The sequence below is a fragment of the Fragaria vesca genome, linkage group LG4, assembly GCF_000184155.1.
Source record: "Fragaria vesca subsp. vesca linkage group LG4, FraVesHawaii_1.0, whole genome shotgun sequence".
NCBI classification, from domain to species: Eukaryota; Viridiplantae; Streptophyta; class Magnoliopsida; order Rosales; family Rosaceae; genus Fragaria; species Fragaria vesca.
In genome coordinates this window covers 22,715,547-22,735,489 of record NC_020494.1, presented here as the reverse complement: position 1 = coordinate 22,735,489, position 19,943 = coordinate 22,715,547, and the positions used below count along the sequence as shown (strand labels likewise).

Below are 19,943 nucleotides of genomic sequence, written 5' to 3'. Positions count from 1 at the left end.
AAAAAAAAAAAAAACAATCGGACTGATTTTAGACCTAAAGTTCAGGAAAGTAAACTGAAATTTGCTCATATTTTTTATGCAGTTTTCAAGACGTGCAATATGATTTATTGACAGAAACCGTGCTTTGAGCTGGCTTATGCATGTAGGCGTAAAGAAGTAGAAGCTGCAAAGCGTGGACTATCTAACTGTGACGTCAAATTTCAAACTGCATGTAAATCCACTGGCTTTCACCAACGTACCAGAAATACTAATCAATCAAAGAAGAGTCTTCATTCTTTCTCTGAATTTTCAAAGACGAAGACCAAGACTCAAAGCCAGCCACCCCACTACCGTACCCCATCTAACAGGTCTTTATCTTCTGGCTATTTCATCTCCTTTGAGTTGGTTATTCTGCTTACTTTATCTTTGCTCGAGTCTGTAATATTTTACTTCTGTTTTTGTGCTTTAGTTACGGTTCTTCACTGCTACTTGATTAATCTCTCTTCCAAATCTCAAGATTTTGGGAGTGCTCTTGCGATATGAGGGATCAAGATTTCTGGTGTGTTATCTTTGTAATTGGGTTCTGCTTCCAGCCACTAGTTTTGAGCTCTCAGAACCTGACCTGCAATCTCAATGATTTGAATGCATTGGAGGGTTTCATGGGTGGTCTGCAGAGTACCCTAGGTAATTGGGGCAGGAATTTCTCTGATGATTGCTGTAAATGGGCAGGTATTACTTGCAACTCTTCCTTCTCTCTTGGATTGGATGATTCTGTTGATAGTTATAGAGTCGTTGAGTTGGATCTTTCGAGTAGGAGACTATATGGGAACCTTTCTGAATCTTTGGGGAATTTGGTACAACTTAGAGCCCTCAATCTTTCTCACAATTTCCTTAAAAACTCACTTCCTGCTTCACTTTTCCAATTGCCAAACTTAGAGTACTTAGACTTGAGTTCTAATGACTTTTCTGGTCCCATTCCAGTCGATTTCAATTTACCTTCGATCCTGTCACTTGACATCTCTCAAAATTTATTGAATGGTTCTATTCCACAAAGCATTTGTGTAAATTCTACTCGGCTTCAGGTTCTGAAGTTGGCTGTGAACTACTTGTCTGGTAGTCTTCCAAAAAGTCTTGCCAATTGCAGTTCCTTGGAGGCCATCCGTCTCAGCACAAACTCTCTCTCTGGTGGTGTACCTGAAGGTATATATCAGCTGCAGAAACTAACCAGATTGACCATTCAACGTAACAAGCTTACCGGGCCGCTGAGCAAAGAAGTTGGTAACCTGATCAACCTTACTCGGTTGGATATATCAACTAATTGGTTTTCAGGGACCATTCCGGACGTCTTCCACAGCCTCCGGAGGTTACAGTTTTTTGTTGCTCATTCCAATAATTTCAGCGGTCCGATACCCCATTCCTTGTCAAGTTCTCCAACCATCTCGTTTCTGAATGTGAGAAACAACTCATTGGACGGTCCAATCGATCTAAATTGTTCAGCAATGACAAGTTTGGTCTCTCTTGATCTAGGTTCAAATTGGTTTGATGGGGTTATTCCATCTAATCTTCCCACTTGCCGGCGTTTGAATAATATAAATCTTGCCAGGAACAACATGAGTGGCCAAATTCCTGACAGCTTCAAGGACTTTCATACTCTCAGTTACTTCTCACTTTCAAATGCCAGCTATTCTAATCTATCATCTGCCCTTCATATCTTACAGCAGTGTCAGAATCTAACCACTTTGATTCTCACCATGAACTTCTATGATGAAGAATTGCCAGCTGATCCAAACCTTCATTTTCCAAGGTTGAAGGTATTTATTCTTGCAAATTCTCGGCTCACGGGTTCGATACCCCAATGGTTGAGTAAGAGCAGCAGATTGCAGTTATTGGATATATCCTGGAACTGCTTGGAGGGTACAGTTCCAGCTTGGTTTGGCAATTTTACTAATCTCTTCTACTTGGACATATCAAACAATACTTTTACTGGGGAGATCCCGAGAAGCTTAACTGGACTACAGAGCCTCATTGATGGGAATTTTTCCTCAGTTCCGGAACCTTCCCCCGATTTTCCTCTTTTCCAGAAGAAGAATGTAAGTGCAAGGGGATTGCAGTACAATCAAGTTTGGAGTTTTCCACCGACGCTGGAACTTAGCAACAATAATTTCAGTGGACAGATCTGGCCAGAATTTGGGAACCTGAAATCCCTTCATGTATTGGATCTGAAGTGCAACAATTTATCTGGACCAATTCCAAGTTCTTTTTCTAATATGGTCAGCTTAGAGACTTTGGATTTGTCTCATAACAAGCTTTCAGGGATAATACCCAGTTCATTGATTCGTCTCAGTTTTTTGTCCAAGTTCAGTGTTGCAGACAATCAATTAGAGGGGGAGATCCCTAATGGAGGTCAGTTTGGGACTTTCCCAAATTCAAGCTTTGAAGGGAACAATCTTTGTAGTGACCATGCTCCTCCATGTCCATCCAAGGTTCATACTTATCTCGATCAAACCAGAAAATCAAGAATGAATGTATTTGGAGTAGAATATAGAGGAGTTGTCATTGGAATAGCTGTGGGATTTGTATTTGGAGTATCTTGCTTTATAGTAACAGATAGATATGTGTGGACTTGGCATTTCTAATTCCAGTACCCTCCTTCCTTGTATAAGGGGTTAGGGCTAGGTTGAAATGTACTGTCGTTTTTTTCTCTCTGTAATTTTAGTCTTTTTTGCTTCTGTTGGTTGTCGTCTGTCTGCCTGCAATATCTGCAATAAATCCTCATTACAGTCTGAAAAGTTGGTGAACCATTACATTTTGACTCAGCATATTCTACAGATTTGGTGAACTCCAAAATAAATTGAATTTCGAGACAAGTTGCAGTTATCATTGATCTAAAACTCAACTCAGATACAATTATTCAAAAATTAAAAAAAGTTCAGGTACATAAATCCTTAGTAATAACTATATAACCTCTGCAGATGCTTGGTTTTACTTTCTAATGTCATCATACTTTTGAGCAAAAGACTTCGAGAATTCATCCAAGGATCCAAAAAGTGAAGTAAACCCCTTCTGAATTAGATTCAGTGCATTCTCTTCGGTCTCCTTCCGACTTGCTTCATATTGCACTTCCTCTTCTTTTATCCTCTGCGTTAACTTATCAGACTTGTCCTTGGCCTTTCTGGACTGCTCAATTTTCCTTTGCTCCCCTTTGAGTTGATCAACCTGGCTCTTGTGTTCATATTCCTTATTTTGCAACTCCACTAGTTCTCCAACTTTTGTGGCCAAGTCACCTATGGCTTTCGTCACAGTCACATCAGCAAACAGCTTATCCAAACAACTTGACCACTTATCAAGCAGCGGTAGCGCGTAGATGTTGTTGCTGTTGTCGTTGTTATCTTCACAGAACGCCGGGAGCGGATGCCTTGCCCAATCATGAAGAGCCTTAATGTAGGCCTTGTGCGAAGAAACATAATTAGCAAAGCATGCAAGCCATTCTTCGAGTTGTGCTTTAAGTTTCTTAGCAGCACGCCAGTGGGGGACATCGGAACACAGTCTACGAGGCCGAGTATATTTCACTATTGTTTGAGACATGATCTGCACTTGAGCTGAGTAGCAATCCGAATTTTTCTTCCAATTAAGTGTCAGACTACGTAGGAGCTGATCAAGATGAGGTCTTAGCTTTTGATCTTTCAGATATTGGATTTGCTTAAATGACAATACAGTGCTTTGTTTTGCAACGTTTACTTCATGAAGTCCACCTGTTTTTTCCTCGTCTAGTACCCTCTCCACGAGGTAATGGAGTTGTTTCTCCCAAGCACATAAGTACTTTAGTGTTGAAGAATGCCCGTCTTCGGCATCACTTGGTGAACAACGAACTTTGGAGGAGCGACTCCTCCACGCTGACGAAAGAAATTTGAAGGAGAAACTCCTAGACAATGACCTTGCTAGCAGCTTGTTTGATGAGCTTGCTTTGGTAGTAGTTTGCGTTTGAACCGTGTCAATCTCTAGCAATTTGCAAAGACTACCATTGTCTTCGACATTCTTTTCGGATTGACCTTCAAGATCTGCTAACAGACTTTCGAAAACACTACTAGGGTCTTCAACTTTAGCCTCAATACTAGAAGCATGTGTGCTGTTACCAGCTGCTGCTGCATTATCAGCACCTTTTGTTTTCTTCTTTTTCGCCTTATTCGGATCCTCCTCCACCTTGTGTTCTTGTTTTTGTTGATCTCCATTGCATGTGGCTTCTTGTCTTTCAGCAGGATCATCAGAAGAATGTGTTCTCACAAATTCCGTTATAGCTTTTGCCATTGTGCTCTGCAGATCATTGTATGTCTTGTATGCAGCAGCAAAGTCCTTCCAGCGCTGTAAAGCCAATTCAGTCAACTTTATTCTCTCAATACAAGCATCTTTACCGGATTTCTCTTTGCTAACGCCTCTCCTAGACAAAGAAGCAGGAACGCCTTTCATGGCTAGCTATGGTTTCTTTGGATTCTATGGAAGAAGAATAAGGGTTTTGAAGAGAGCGAGTTATAATTCTGATGTTATGTCTCTTAATATATATACTGGTGTGTACTAGCATTCTGATGAAGCCAAGGAGTACCGAAAGAAGTAAGAAGTACAGGAAGTGTTGCAATACGGGAAATCAAATTAATAGCCTAACAAATTCTGGAATGGTATGTTATATGTTTTAATTAGGATTACATTATTATTTCCCCTTGCGGATATCAAATTAATTTGGTAAGTGCTTTCCGGTTTCGACCAAAAGACAATGGAATCCAAAATAAGAAAAATCTAGAAGGAGAAAACAAAAGGTGCTTGATTAATTTTGATCCTTTTTCACATCTAATCAGCTTGATAGGCCTTCTATCGTTAATTAGTTAATACCAATCTATAACAAAACAAACTCATTATGCTCACGAGGAATGTAACAATCTTTATACTTTTCTGTTGTATGACAGAGACACTGAGAGTGACGATGAGGAGATTTGCATTTTCAATGAGTCGAAGCCGAAGTGTCCACAATATTTTTGCATATGAACTTTAAATCTTAACAATATTTGTAAGAAGATATCTTTCAGCAAAATTATTCATATAAAAATTACATTGAAGCCGTTTGTTGTTCATTTGGTGACAAAGAGAGTTCTTCTCTCTTTCTCGCTCATATTTCAAGTTTTCAGATAATTCAAAGGAAGGACACAAGTTTCCGGATTGTTGGTATGAAATTATAGAAATTAATGGTCCACGCAATGGGATATATTGCCTGCATGATTGTTGTCGTAAATGGGACCATGCAATTGCCCTTGATGTATGTTTCGTTGAGAGAATTCAAGCTAGTTCCAAAACCCGAAGAATGGATTATCTGGAATATAGATTCTCAAATAGAATTTGTCGAAATTGGGTTTGATCATAAAACCAATGATTACAAGGTGTTTATTTTCAAGGAAAACCTGGAAGGTGAACATCAGGCTGCAGTATATCATGTTTGCAGTGGCGGACGCAGAAAGATCCGTAAGTGGGGGCAAAAAAACTGAGGAAGTAAAGAAACTCTAGAGACATTTCACTGTCCATTTCTTCTTCTTCTCTAATCTCCATTTTTTAGTCACAGATCTGGGTAAGCCATAGAATTTGAACCATTCTAGTAAAACAATACACAATTCTGAGAGTTTCCTTTTGTTTAGTTAATATGGGGGAGAAAGGCCAAACTTGTAAACCACTAGCTTCTACGCATACATGTTTCATTTCTTTATACATGATTAAGAAGCTTCAGAAAAACAAGTACATATATTGTGACACTAGGCAACACAAACTCTTAATGAAATAAATTATTTTAGAATAGGTTGATTTCATATTGAAACAAATATAACTTTGAGAAAATATATTAAGATATCGAAGAAAACTAAACCTAAAATATTGTTCTAGTTTGAATGTCTTTTGCTTTCGTGCTCAACATACAATAGTTACTCCAAAATTTTGTTTGATACAATAAAAAGATCGGAGATAGAAATAAAGATATTGCTTACCTGAACATGGGTGCCTTCGTCATCTTCCCGTATCCCCGTATAGCTTCTTCTTCTATGCAGAAATATAAGTGTCTTCTTCTATGCAGAACTGGCATATGAAGAGGGAGAAGTGGTTGGGAGAAAGTGGTATGCGAATATAAACCTAATAAACGGATGAATTCGAATTTGTTTCTGATTGGATTACGTTATATGTTGTACACCGAAGTAAAGTCCTCCTTCCTTGTTTACACGTGGGCACGATGCAACGGTGCAGATTCTCCGCCTTTTACGTTTGCGCCTCTCCGCTTTTTCTGTGCAATTTCCAAAAAAATTCAAAAAATTTCAAAATAGTAAAAAAGATGGTAAAGACAACCCTTGACTCGGGTCAAGATTGAAATTTCACAAACAAATTTGATGATCCTTGCAGCAGCTTACTTACCTGTTGGCATCTTGATATGGTTTGTGTGAAAGTCCCAATCATATAAGGGATAATTGTGGAGCTCATCATTAGTCAATTCTAAGAAGCAACTACTTCTGAAGAAGCAAAACCCTGCGAGATATAAATATTTCATTACTGACTCGATCTAACAGGTATATATAAATAGTCAGAAGTCCCAACTCAGACAAAATGTCAACAGTGTTTTATGAAATTGGCTCCAGTCTCTTGCTCAATTTTCCTTTTAATGCTTTGATAGACGGCAAAAGAAGGGTATAAATAAAAAAAAGGGCAGACATAGGGCATATAACACACTAGAAACATGGAGAAGGAGTCGCCGCCGGAGGACCTGTGAAGAGATTTGACAGCAACACACACACACAAAAAGAGTTATTTCAATTTCAAAAAGAAAGAAAAAATGGAGGTTTTGGCCACATGTTCATTAACTCTACTATTTACTGGTATCCAACTAATTAAAGATAGCAACAGTATTCCTTAAAAAAAAAACTAATTAAAGATAGTAACAGTCTAGTGAAATGAGTCTTGGTAGGGAGATCCGTCGCCTGTAGGAAAAGAAGTTTCACTAGACTGCAGGAGCTTGACATGAATTAATACAATCATGGAGGATGTAAAGGGGAGCAAAGAATGGGGATCATAAAGACTCCAATTATTGAAACTTTAGAAGAAGAAGAAACAAAAAAAAAAAGGAATCCACCAAAAAGCGAAAATTGAACTACGTACTGACATTGTTTAAACCAAGCAAAGTAACCCTCTTTTAAACTATCACGACTTGAACATATGTGGTTTTCTTATGTTCCGCTCATGTGACAAAGTCCGACTAAGTGGAAAGAAGCATCATATAAGTATGCGCCTGTAAACTGTAACATGGAAGTTGTGATATCATCTTGTCATGAGCCTTAGGATCTTATCTAGTAAAGTCAAAAACCAACATTGCAATACTATTCTGAAAACTGCAACCTAGATAACGTTTAATGCTCACCACTTTGATAACACTACATATTCAACCTCGACAACTGGACGGGTGAAACGTACCGTTTGTTTCCATACCCAAATTTCAACTATAACCACGTGCAACGATGTAACTCTACATAGGAACATAAGTGACTGCCTCGATAAGGGGATCAACTAAACAAGTGCAAACAGAGGAATTTAAGTAGATAAAAGAAAACAACATCAAGAATGTAACCTGAAATACATCATGCAATAATGCACCAATGCCGTTAATACTACACTTCCCAGTCAGCTTGTTTAAATGTCAATTTTCTGCGCCCCTAATTTTTAACTAACATATTAATCACTAAACATGAAGAAACTGTATCCACTCTTTTCAGGCAGTGGATTCCTTGCTGATTCAAGCCTATCAGACTTGACAGATGGAACACTCATTCTGACAACATGTTTGTTCTACACGATGCAACACCAACATCATTGTAATTCTGGTTGAAGATATAAATCTATCAAGACAGGAATGGAAAGGACATCAACTTATTATTGCAAAAATATTGGAGGAAACTATAATAAAATGTATATGCACTGTCTAAATATAGAAGGAAAACTTTGTAAGGAGATCACACTGGACTTGATAAAGATGAACAAGAGACCATGTGAGAATTTCCTACTCGAAACAGCAATACGTGGTACGGTCCTACGCCCTAACTAAATGATTGCAAAGAGCAACCAACACTAGCAAGAAAGGGTTGGCTGCAAGAATATTTTGAACAAGCAAAAACATTTTTATAACTCTACAACCCACAACAGAGAGGGAGAATTCAGTCAAATACCACTTCAAAATTAAAAACTGAGCCTAGAGGTGATACAGTTATTGGTGAGACTTTCAAGTGTATTTGGAGGCACCTTACTTATTGGGATTTGAAGTGTTTTATGAGGTATCTTTTCATCTGTTATTCAGGAAAGCGCTGGTGGATAAGTTTCCTCATGCACAGTGCATCAATTATCTAGTTTGCCTCCCAGAAATATAAAGACAACCCTCAGTCTTAAATTCAGAAATGCCTGGCCCTAAACCAATTTTCCAGATTGAATCAGAGTAAAACACAGGCTACAGCTATAGATGTGGAGAATAGATATCGGAGGCAACAGATGAAATCTGAGAAACCAACATTACACCAAATCCTGAATTGAATTGAGACGCTGAATTATATTGGAAAAAAAAAAACGATTTACACCAAACTCTTAGTTTGAACCCCAAACGAGGACAAACTGTTTGTCTAATTAAGAAGTGAGGGAAGAGAAACCTGGTTTTCAGTTGATGCGGCTGTTAGCTATCGGAGAATCAAATGCAGGTTTAGAAGGTATTTCTCGAAATATAGCTGCGAGGTCATTACTGGAATAATGTTATAATAACAACTGTTCAAGTAGAGTGACATAGCTTTCACAGTTTCACATGTAGTCATAGCTTCTTCATGAAATCTTCAATGCTGTCAGCAGCTGCAGACATATTCTTCAGTTTAACTTCATCCCAAAGTAAACGACAAGTCCTATATCTAGGCTTCATATCTTGAGCAATCATCTCCTCGAAAAGACTATAAGCCCACTCACATTTACCTGCTCTGCATAGACCGTGAATTAGTAATGTATATGTTGAGAGATCAAAACTGAGATGATGTCCATTGACCATGCCATTCACCAACTTATTCAAAAATTGTCTGTTTTGCCAGTTTTGAAGCACATTTTAAGCAACGGATAGTATGTCTGAACATCAGGCTTACAGAGCCCAGACCTTTCCATCTTCTGGAGGATTTTCAAGGCTTCTTCCTCTTGAGCATGATTGCAAAACATGGCAATCAACGTATTGTAAGTTGATGTATTATGAGGAACCTCATTCTCAGGCATCTCAACCTCGAAAACACGAATAGCTTCAGGTCACTCGTCCAGCTCTTCCTAGTGTGTGGATCAAGTGAGTTGTAGAACAGGGTGTCAGGCTTACATCCAGCTGATTTCATTCTCTCATATAATTGCATAGCTTCCTCGAATTCCCCAGAGTTTGTAAGATAACACATGACAGTAGTGAAAGTGACAACATTTGGAGGGCAGCCTTGAGCTTCCATTTCATCAAACAGTTCATAGACCTTTCCAAAGTTGTATTTGTGGCAATAAAAGAGGGTAATGGTTGAGTAGCTGATGGCACAAGGGCGACAGCCATGACCCTTCATTTCTTGGATTGTCCAATGTGCCTCATCAACGCGATTGACCTTGCACCAGCCGTGGATGAAAATATTAAACGTATGAGCATTTGGTGAGATATGTGATTTTAGTTCTAAAAAGATATCGCGTGCGACCTCAACTTTTTTCTCTTTGCAGAGTGTGTCAAGCAACAAGTTCATTGATTCGGTGTTCTTATCTAATCCAAATCTTCCTAACCCATCAAATATCCTCACGGCATCCTCCCATTTCCCTGCACCAGCAAATCTTCTCATAACCTTACCTACAGTTTTGAGCGTTACGAGACGATCCTGATGCATTCTCTCTAACAAATCCATAGTCTGATCCATCTGCCTCATTTTTCCTAGAATGTCGATGATCATATCATACGCATCTGAGGGGAGTTCATAGCCAGGCCGTGACTCAGCCCATCTGAATACACCCAATGCCGACTTCCAATCATTCTTAAATCGATGAAGCAATTGATGAACAAGGACATGCGTGAGCTGAATGCTGTTACATGCTTGATCATTTTGAAGAGACAATAGTACTTGATCATCACTATTTCCAACAGGAACTCTAGTTATGATAATGTCAAGGTCTGATAGTCTTGTTGGGCGTTCCAATTGTGACGACCCCACTGGAGACACAGCAGATGAGCAAGTATGCAAAAAGGCAGAAGAATTTGAAGAACTGCCTAGGAAGCAGACCCTTTGAAAGCATTTCTGAACACGGAAGATCATGAACATCGACTCTAGTTCCTACACACAATAAACAAAGCCTCAGCTTGTTTATTACAAATACAACATTCTGGGAGAAGGAAGAGATGTATTTTAACATAGAAACAAGAAACCGGTATTAAAGGAGAAAAAATGATATCCGCAGCAATGATAGTCGACAAGAAGTTGCAAACAATTGCCTGGCCAGTCACAGAAGCACAACAGTATATACTCGAAAGTCTTATATGTATGACGAGAACATATCACCATTATTCTTGCAGAAATGATTGCAGGAAACTACAATATGATTAATCTAAAAAAAAGAAGCATGATCAGATTGGAGTCTATCGAGGTAATAAATGAATGCAAAGATGACGCGACAAAAAGAACAATACAGACAATTCTGAAACACAGAGAAAGAATGAACTCTCAAGTCCAACACAAGTTCAAACTTACTGAGAGTGCTCCAATAGAGTAAAAGCATGCAAAGCCCAATAGATAGGTTTATTCAAAAGAAGCTCTGTGAATTCAATTGGAGCACAAGTATTGCATATTTATATCAACTCAGGTTATCAAGTGAAGCGAGGATGCGAATGAAGAAGACACAGTAAAAGGCGAAGCAGTGAGAACCTACCTGACTTAACTTGGATGAAAAACACTTGAGCCACCGGTCACGGAGTTAGGGAGAAGCCGGCGAGGAACGTCGCGGCGGAGACAAGCTTGGCGACGATCGTAGAGTCGGTCTTGTTACTCCAGAAACTGGCGTGGCTGGCTGGTCTATTTAGCTTTTTGCAAATATTACAAATTGGACCTTCATTTGTTTTAAAATTTCAATTAGACTCTACTAGAGAGAGCTATGACAGCATCTTTAGCAATGTTATTTGTTTTGTAGTCAAATTTTAGTTAAAAATTTATTTTGATTAGTCACTTTAAATTTTTTTTTACACTACTCTATTTCAACTAAAGTTTCATTTATATTATTTATTAAATAAAAAAAATTAATTAGCCGATTATTAATACTAATCATTCTTCAACGTGTCTTTAAGTTCATTCTTGCGTTCGACCTATTTCTTTGTTTTCAATGGTTAATTTTTGCTTCCACCCATCTGGGTCACTAGTTCGGTTTCAGAACTGATTCGAGTCACTCTTTCCTGTCAGTTTCCTAACCTACACAAGCTACACTGACTCAGAGTGAACAAGAACTAACTTAGCTACCCAAATGCAACATGCATACACAAACATGAAAAGATATCTGACCCAGTGCCCTTAGTGCATAAACATGTTTACATGACTTGAAACTCCTTTTAAGTTTGAAGCTATAATTACGTAGAGAAATTCTACAATTGTTAATGTATGACATGTAATGCACTGTTATAAAATAATTTCTCATATTAATAACTAGTTTTAAAGTAATAACGAAGTGGTAAATTTTCAGAGTTGCCACATGAGTCTCATTAAGTGGTAAAATGTGTCTTTAAAATGAAAAATGAATCCTTTAAGTTGTAATAAAAGTTTATGAAGAAGAAATATTAACAGTTTGATGCATATGAAACATTAAACACCATCACAAAAAATGAACATTTACGTTGTGTTAAACTAGACGGAAAAACTGTAGTTAGGTATATGCACCAAACCTCCATTTCCAAAACTTGGATGATATTTCTATAGAAGATATGCATATCTTCAAAAGACGGTAGCACTCTATGATCTTTAACATCTTTGTTGCACTCTGATTTTTACATATTTTTGGGAGAAATCTGCCTCGGGCTACAGCCCAAGTAGCCTTGGACATGGATACGTCCTTGTATATGAATATAAAACTTGCTAATCAAGCTGGTATGTAACTATACTGGTTATACTTGTTAATATTGTTAGTGCTGGCTCCACTCCATGATCGATCACTAGCTATGAGTACGACTATGAAGTCCACTCCAAATTAGTGCTGCTTCAGTGTTGCAGACAATCAATTAGAGGGGGATATTCTTAGTGGAGGTCAGTTTGGGACCTTCCCAAATTCAAGCTTCAAAGGGAAAAATCTTTGCGGAGATTATGCTTCCCCTTGTGTCTGTTGCAAAATCGCTGCCACAGCCACACAGCAGATCAAGAGTAGACTATAGAAGAGTTGTCATTGGAATAGCTGTGGGATTTGTATTTGGAGTAGCTTGCTTTATCGTAAGGGATAGATATGTGTGGACTAGGCATTTCTAATTCCAGTACTCCCCCTCTTCCTTGTGTAAGGGGTTAGGGCTCGGTTGAAATGTACTGTCGTTTTTCTCTGTAATTTAAGTCTTTTTTGCTTTGATCTGTTGGTTGTCGCCTGCCTGCAATATCTGCAATGAATCCAGTCTGAAAAGTTGGCAAACCGTTTATATTTTGGCTCAGCATATTCTACAGATTTGGTGAACTCCAAAAGTAAATTGAATTTTGAGACAAGCTGCAGTTAGCATTGATCTAAAACTCAACTCAGATACATTTATTCAAAAAGAAAGAAAAGAAAAAGAACTCAGATACATAAATCCTTATTAATAACTATCTAAATAACCTCTCAGATGCTTGGTTTTACTTTCTAATGTCATCATACTTTTCAGCAAAAGACTTCAAGAATTCATCCAAGGATCCAAAAGTGAAGTAAACCCTGTCCGAACTAGAATCACTGCATTCTTTTCGGTCTCCTTCCTGCTAGCTTCATATTCCACTTCCTCTTTCTTTTATCCTTTGCATCAACTTATAAGACTTGTCCTTGGTCTTACTGGACTTCTCAGTTTTATAATGCTCCCCTTGGAGTTCAACCTGCCTCTTGTGTTTATATTCCTTATTTTGTAACTCCAATAGTTCTCCAACTTTTGTGGCCAAGTCACCGATGGCTTTAGTCACAGTCACATCAGCAGACAGCTTATCCAAACAACTTGACCACTTTTCCAGTTCCAGCAGTGATAGGGCGTTGTTGTTGTTTTCTTCACAAAACGCCAGGAGTGGACGCCTTGCACAAACATGAAGAGCCTTAATGTAAGCCTTGTGCGAAGAAACATAATTAGTGAAGCACGCAAGCCATTCTTCAAGTTGTGCTTTAAGTTTCTTAGCAGCATTGCGGTGATTGGCATCGGAAACCATTCTATGAGGTGGAGTATATTTCGTGTATATTTCGCTTAGAATTCAGACATGATCCTGGCTTGAGTTGAGTAGCAATGCGAAACAATCATGTAGGAGCTGATCAAGATGAGGCCTCAGCTTTTGATCTCTCAGCTGTTGGATTTGGTTAAATGCCGATACAACGCTTTGTTTCGCAACGTTTCCTTCATGAAAACCACCTGCTTTTGCATACACCCAAATATTCAACGAAAGCCAGAAAACAACAAAGGGAATGAAGAAAACACCCAAGGCCCACCCACCACATTATCCCAAACACAAAAGAGAAACAGAACAACACTCTAGTGACCAGTTGCAATGCTTATAATTCAATTGGATCATCCTAATCATCAAACAATGCACAGATGAGATTTTTAACACAAGACATACAGAAATCATGATCAAATTATCGTTTCCCTCTCTTCAAATTTTGCGTCTTTTTCAAACAGTAAGAAAATTCCCCTCTGAAAATTACTGAGAACTAATCAGAACGACGGAGGCTCACCTGAGCTGCACGGATGAGTGGGGAAGTCACTTTGTTCTCCCCACCACTGTTCTGAGCAACAGCCCCGAACAGCTGAAGCAGCTCTATCTCCCTCAGCAACAGCTTCCTCCTCAAACAAGCTAGCAAGGTCTTACAGAAGAATGTGTTCTTACAAATTCTGTTATAGATCTTTGTAAGTTTTGTTTGCAGCAGCAACGTCCTTCCAGCGCTGTAAAGCTCATTTGTTTATGCAAAAAGATGACTCGAATAGAATTGTAGCTTGACAAATTGAGTCAAGATCTGATTGAAACTCACTTTCGGTCGATGGGTTTCTTCCGAACGAAACAAAGCTATAAATTTGTTGAGGGGAAGACAAGAACAGAGCACACCTCTTGTGCTGCGCCTGAGGATCATTCTTGTCGGATCACGAAATTCAGCTTTGTTTTGGGATTGAGAAGAGCTAGACTTGTTTTGAGGTTAAAAAGATTGGGAGTTGGGACAAGTGAAGAGGGAGGCGGCGGTTCTGATCTAGGTTTTGGCTTTAAATATATCTTTCCCCCGTCTTTTTTTTTTTCTTTGCTGTTTGGGCCTTTGAGGACGTTTTGCTGTTTGGGCCTTAAGGATGTGAGTCTGCTTGTTTCTTTTATTCCTTCCTTTGCGAAAGGTTTTGTTGAATGATTAATGTTAATCTTTGGTCTATGTGTGGTTTTTATACCGGAAATTCTTGTGTGCACGATGTGTATTTACACGACATAATTTTAACTGTTCATAACAATTTATATGTTTGAACACCATGTTTCCATATTATTTCCTCTAATTATGACAATTCATGTATATATATGAAGATACATGTCGTGTACTGAAGATGCTCTTCTTTTGTACATGTTAAGGTTGCTTCTATTTCATTTTTTATTTTTGTCTTTGGTATCATTCGTCTTACAATTATGTGAAGGAGGTCCGGCATTGTATACATTTATACAATGTATGCTTAATTGAGTTAAAGACTGTTATGTTGTGGGCTAAATTATAATTGGGTTTGACTGCTATACATATGTGTATTGTTTAACATGTATAAAATCGTGAATCATTCAAGGCCATCAAATTAAAATTCAAAACGATTAAACGATTCATGACCAGAAGTATGCTATCCACATAAAAGTCTAAATTATAAAAATATGGGAGTGAAAGAAATATGATTAGTAAATAGTGTTCCCGTAAAGGTAAAGACTTTGGAGAGAAAGGAATGACCTTTGCCGTTCCCGGGTTCTGTAATTTTCCCGCCAACCCATTACGAGCTTTGGCGCCAATTCACAAAGCATCCTATGATCACATCACTAGGGCAAGACGTCATTCCTTCGCCGTAGCTAATCCCAATAACGCCGCAATGGGTTCCAGACCTGCCGCCAAAAACAAAACCCTCCTCGATATCTTCCAACCCACCACCCCATCCGCCAAACGCTTCAAAGCCCAGTCTTCTTCCACCCCCAATTCCGATGACGTCACCACCGATCCTTCTTCTCCTCCGTCAGCCCTCACCGCCGAGCAGAAGTCACGCATGGAATTCCAGAAGCTGCTGGCCGGAGCCAAACGCAACCGCGCTATCTGCTCCCGGAGACTCTCCGATTCCAAGGCCAAAGGTAAAAATCATTACCAAAATCAAAACCCTAATTTCATTTCGGTTTGGATTAATTTTCATGAGTTTGATTTTAGGTGTGAAATTGGAGGAGCTACTGGTGGAGGACACGTGGCTGACGGCGTTGCCTTCCGAGCTGAAGAAGCCCTACGCCGTCAATCTCAGCAAGTTCGTCGAGAGCGAGATTTCCGGTGGTGCTGTTCCGATATATCCGCCGAGTCACTTGATCTTTGATGCTCTGAACTCCACCCCTTTTGATCGGGTCAAGGCTGTCATTTTGGGCCAGGACCCGTATCATGGGCCGGGTCAGGCTATGGGTCTGTCCTTCTCTGTTCCACAGGGAGTGAAGGTGCCTTCAAGCTTGGTTAATATATTCAAGGAGCTAAACAAAGATGTTGGCTGTTCAATTCCATCTCATGGAAATCTTGAGAAGTGGGCTGTTCAGGTTTGGATCATCTTGAGTTACTCTTTGTTTTTTTCGTTATCTTGTCGTAAATTGTGACTGAGTTTTCCTTTTGGAATTGATTGTTAGGGTGTTCTGTTGCTCAATGCTGTTCTTACTGGTGAGAATATACTTGCATTCTTTGTTTCTAATTAGCAAAGTGAGAGTCTCGCTTAGATAATAATCATAATATGTTGTGGGCTTGAACACTTTGCATACAATAGTTAAGTCATCGGTCTTTCATTTTCATATTTCAGTTAGGGATCACCAGGCTAACTCTCATGCAAAGAAAGGGTGGGAACAATTTACGGATGCTGTTATCGGAACCATTTCAAAAAAGAAGGAAGGGGTTGTTTTTCTCCTGTGGGGAAACTCTGCACAGCAGAAATCCAGGTAGATTTAGATTGTTGGATGAGACCTGAATAGAATGTTAGACAAATATATGGAGGGGTGTCAATGAGATGGGCCTCAGTCAATGGATTAGGAGTCTATTTATTTCAATCCGTTTGAGATTTGTTTTGCCTCGCAGCTTAGTAGATGTGTCGAAGCATCACATTCTTAAGGCAGCACATCCCTCTGGTTTGTCTGCACACAGAGGCTTCTTTGGCTGCAGGTTAGTTTCACTCCACAAGAAATGATTACCACTTCGCAACTTATGTTGAAATAAAGAAAAGAAGAGATGGGGGATAAGAGTCTATCCATATCTATTTTGGTATTTCTCTATTTCTCTGGTACCATGATCTAACATGGGGATAAGTTCATACTCGCTAAAGAGAGGCATGGGAATATTTATTGATATTAGTCTGCATTTCTGCAACTTCCTTGGATTTCTCTTGTCTTTTTGGTCAAATATCATCTTTTCTATTTATGAAATATTTGCAACCATGGGTTAGATGTTCTGGCATGTATGATGATTGTGTTGAGCAACATTACATGGTAACCATATAATTGCTCCTGATGTGTTCAGGCATTTTTCTCGCACGAACCAGCTTCTTGAGGAGATGGGAATTCCTCCAATCGATTGGCAACTTTGATCTGCAAAGTCATATCAGCTTGGCAGCACCTAATTCTAACTTATTTTGTCTCTGAATATCACTGTCAAGTCATGTATGATCAAGGAGGTTGTAATTCCTCTAGATGTTAGTCTTGTTGTACAGAATACGGATGTCTTTTGATAGTTCCATCTATCCGAGTAGTGTTGCTTCCTACGCTATTCATTTTTGTCAGTTAGTTGATCATCTGTATCTGTTTTGAATGTTTCTGCTCTTCAATGGCAATGCAGAGTTCATTTTCCTTTTGATCATAGTTTCTTCATTTCCAATCTATTCCCAATTTCTTTAGACCTTTGTACAAACTCCATGCCGTTTTGCAAACTAGGAGGTTAAACATCACAAACTGCAATTGCCATCGCAGTTGCCAGTTGGCTAATTCTACACGCCCTATCCACGCTCTGGGCTAGTGGCTCCAGAAGCACATCTATGTGCTGAAGCCAAACTTACTGACTTGGACTTGTTGCGTCCACGTGACTAGTTGTGATTGGCCACACTCTCAATACTAGTCCACACACGCCACTACTCATGAAGAAAGGGCTTTTGTTTTCAGCCGCAACTCACACAAGTGCTTAAGTAGTATAAACCAACGGTCCTGATTATGATTAAAGGTTTCTCTAAACTCACCAAAATTCTATGGTCACCAACTGATGTGCAATCATTTTTGGTTCTGTGCATCGGTTGTGAATTGGATGCACCACTAGTCTACTCTACCATATCCCAAACAAGCATCAAACCCAGAAACTATATCTACTTCTGTTGCCTTGGCCTCACCAACAGGTTGGATTTATATATTTGTAGTTTTATTGTAGCAGTATTACTATTAATGCTTATGAAGATATTTACTTTTTTCGGTTTTTGAATCATTATGGAATCAATCAGCATCCAGAGTTCTAAATTCCTTGTCTTGTAAACTATATAGCTTTCAATCTTTGATGTTGTTCTTCAAGGGTTAAAAGAAAGCATTTTAATGTATTTATTTGGTATGTCATAGAGTTTCACTGTAATTTGTTATTGAAAACATATTTTCGATCTATGGATGGATGCAGCAATCGTATTGAGGGTACTACGTGTAATTTACAGGATATGACGAGCATTATTTCAAGCCACCATTGTAATTGGTCATTTGGGATTCAAGAGAACCCTCACACAGGATTCAACAAAGTTCTGCTACCTGGATGCACTTCACATTTTCCTTCAAGAGGATTGGTCTTTTCCAATGGTAACTATCACATTCGTTATCAAACAGATCGAAGAAGTAGGCCTATATTTTCTAGTACAGTGGATGGTGTAAATCCAGATGACTCGGAAGATCAAAATGACAAGGAGGAATCTTCAAAATCTGAAACTGGAGGGGTATGTGTTATAGTTCTTTTGTTCTTCTGTTGCCGTGTTTCTCATATGAATGGCATAGACGCCAGTGGGATGTGAGATGGGTTGCTGAAGTTCCATAAGGTCCAAGTGTCCTTATATCATTATATGTTGCAGGGAAATAATGAAATGGTCAGAGATAATCTGGAAAGACTTGTTGGTACAGATGACTCCAGCTTTAGTGGGATAGACCTGGCAACTCTTATTAGGAACAAGTATGGAAGGTCATATGATGTTCAACTGATCAAGAAGGTATAGTTTTACACTTTTACCTTTTCATTTGGTAAAAATTGCACGCGTCATAGTATTTTGTCTTGTCAATCTCACTTCATAACCAAATGTTTTGTAGGAGTTCCTTGGAAGAAACCTGCTGGCTATGAATGTGATGTGGAAGTACAGGGAGCAGGTATGGAAATTCTTACTCAACAAGTTTAAACTTTCTTGTATTGGAATAAGTAGCAATGTAGCATACCACTATCATAGGGATGGTTTAATACATGATGTCTATGAAGGCAGCTGATATGATACTCATCCAATGATTAAAATCAAGATCATGATTTGGAACATTTGGGTAGAGTTTTAACATTTTTTTTCCTATGTGCTTCTTCTCCTAGAGATCCTTTCCACTGACAGAAGAAGAGTATCTAATGAGGCTTGATGATGTTGCAAACAACTTGAAGTGCTGGGGAGCTGTGTCACATATCCGAAACAGCCTAGCAACAGTGAAAGAGAGGCCCCGGATAGGAAAGGTAGAAAACTTTCATCATCCAAATCTTCAATCGTGTGTGTTCATTCAATTTTCATGTAGAATATGATTGACTTGTTCATATCATTTGCTGCAGGCTGTTAGCATTTTTATAGATATGGACGAGTCTGGAGGCCGTGCAAATGAATGGATTTACAAGTAAACAGGCATAGTTTGAGTCATTTACAAGTAAATCAGGTTGGATACGAGAAGGATCTAATTTTCATGAAGATTAGTCGGCCAATACATCAAGTTTCTTGAAGATGAACAAAAACAAATGTTAAAAATGATTAGTTGAAGGTGTGATGTCTGATATGTGCTTAAATATGTGCATCAGTGTCATTTCCGGTGGAAAGATCGACCTGCTAGTGGTGGGAAAACATACCTAGCTACCATTAAAGATGTAATTTTATTTCATATTTTCAATACAGTCAATTACTCAATTACCACGAAATATTCTATTCAACAGTGCAGCATAGCAGCTCTAAGAACCTCCTATACATGGAGCCAAGCATATCGATTCACATGACTTCAATAGCAACAAGCAAAACTGCATGGACCAAAAGTCAGTTGCCCTGTTTCTGTAAAGCATGAAAAATCTAAAATACAGATATTTGATGCAGAAGTAGTACCATATCCTATTACCAGAACACCAGCAGTGAACCAACAAGCTGTGAATTCCATTAGACACATAAATGATCCTGATAAGACAGAGCATGGCAGCTCACTCTACTTAAAGAACAGTTCGGATGATTCTTCATCTGTAGTTCAGTAGTAGTTATA

The 19,943-nt window shown here is 38.8% G+C and overlaps 4 protein-coding genes and 1 pseudogene across 5 annotated transcripts in view; 3 read left to right on the top strand and 2 right to left on the bottom strand.

The window, feature by feature from the left end:
* The window catches only part of LOC101293485 (phytosulfokine receptor 1-like), a 3,956-nt gene extending 1,341 nt beyond the window's left edge, over nt 1-2,615 (top strand). The window contains exon 2 of the mRNA XM_004298571.1: nt 573-2,615. Within this exon, the coding sequence (XP_004298619.1) occupies nt 573-2,615 (2,043 nt within the window). The remainder of the gene's footprint in view (nt 1-572) is intronic.
* A 3,799-nt stretch (nt 2,616-6,414) lies between these two features.
* On the bottom strand, nt 6,415-11,064 carry LOC101298309 (annotated as a pseudogene). The gene is made up of 3 exons (XR_184556.1): nt 10,945-11,064; nt 8,685-10,352; nt 6,415-6,525 (listed from the first exon to the last, which is right to left on the bottom strand). The product of XR_184556.1 is annotated as a pentatricopeptide repeat-containing protein At3g04130, mitochondrial-like (transcript).
* A 1,694-nt stretch (nt 11,065-12,758) lies between these two features.
* On the bottom strand, nt 12,759-14,375 carry LOC101298014. Its single transcript, XM_004297715.1, has 2 exons — nt 13,942-14,375; nt 12,759-13,618 (listed from the first exon to the last, which is right to left on the bottom strand). The coding sequence occupies exon 2, from the start codon at nt 13,419-13,421 to the stop codon at nt 12,996-12,998; it is 426 nt and encodes a 141-aa protein (XP_004297763.1). The 5' UTR covers nt 13,422-13,618; nt 13,942-14,375; the 3' UTR covers nt 12,759-12,995.
* A 773-nt stretch (nt 14,376-15,148) lies between these two features.
* Nucleotides 15,149-17,057, top strand: LOC101297722 (uracil-DNA glycosylase-like). The gene is made up of 6 exons (XM_004297714.1): nt 15,149-15,557; nt 15,631-15,998; nt 16,086-16,116; nt 16,253-16,388; nt 16,525-16,608; nt 16,963-17,057. The coding sequence occupies exons 1-6, from the start codon at nt 15,164-15,166 to the stop codon at nt 17,027-17,029; spliced, it is 1,080 nt and encodes a 359-aa protein (XP_004297762.1). The 5' UTR covers nt 15,149-15,163; the 3' UTR covers nt 17,030-17,057.
* A 594-nt stretch (nt 17,058-17,651) lies between these two features.
* On the top strand, nt 17,652-19,624 carry LOC101297431. The gene is made up of 6 exons (XM_004297713.1): nt 17,652-17,824; nt 18,094-18,400; nt 18,533-18,667; nt 18,765-18,821; nt 19,030-19,164; nt 19,258-19,624. The coding sequence occupies exons 2-6, from the start codon at nt 18,131-18,133 to the stop codon at nt 19,321-19,323; spliced, it is 663 nt and encodes a 220-aa protein (XP_004297761.1). The 5' UTR covers nt 17,652-17,824; nt 18,094-18,130; the 3' UTR covers nt 19,324-19,624.
* The last annotated feature ends 319 nt before the right edge of the window (nt 19,625-19,943 follow it).

Coding starts and splice junctions, on each gene's coding strand:
- LOC101298014 (XM_004297715.1), bottom strand. CDS start 13,421: ATGGTTTCCGATGCCAATCACCGCAATGCTGCTAAGAAACTTAAAGCA.
- LOC101297722 (XM_004297714.1), top strand. CDS start 15,164: ATGACCTTTGCCGTTCCCGGGTTCTGTAATTTTCCCGCCAACCCATTA. Junction 15,999..16,085: donor TTGAGAAGTGGGCTGTTCAG/GTTTGGATCATC, acceptor ATTGATTGTTAG/GGTGTTCTGTTGCTCAATGC. Junction 16,117..16,252: donor GCTCAATGCTGTTCTTACTG/GTGAGAATATAC, acceptor TTCATATTTCAG/TTAGGGATCACCAGGCTAAC.
- LOC101297431 (XM_004297713.1), top strand. CDS start 18,131: ATGACGAGCATTATTTCAAGCCACCATTGTAATTGGTCATTTGGGATT. Junction 18,822..19,029: donor TGTGGAAGTACAGGGAGCAG/GTATGGAAATTC, acceptor TTCTTCTCCTAG/AGATCCTTTCCACTGACAGA. Junction 19,165..19,257: donor AGAGGCCCCGGATAGGAAAG/GTAGAAAACTTT, acceptor CATTTGCTGCAG/GCTGTTAGCATTTTTATAGA.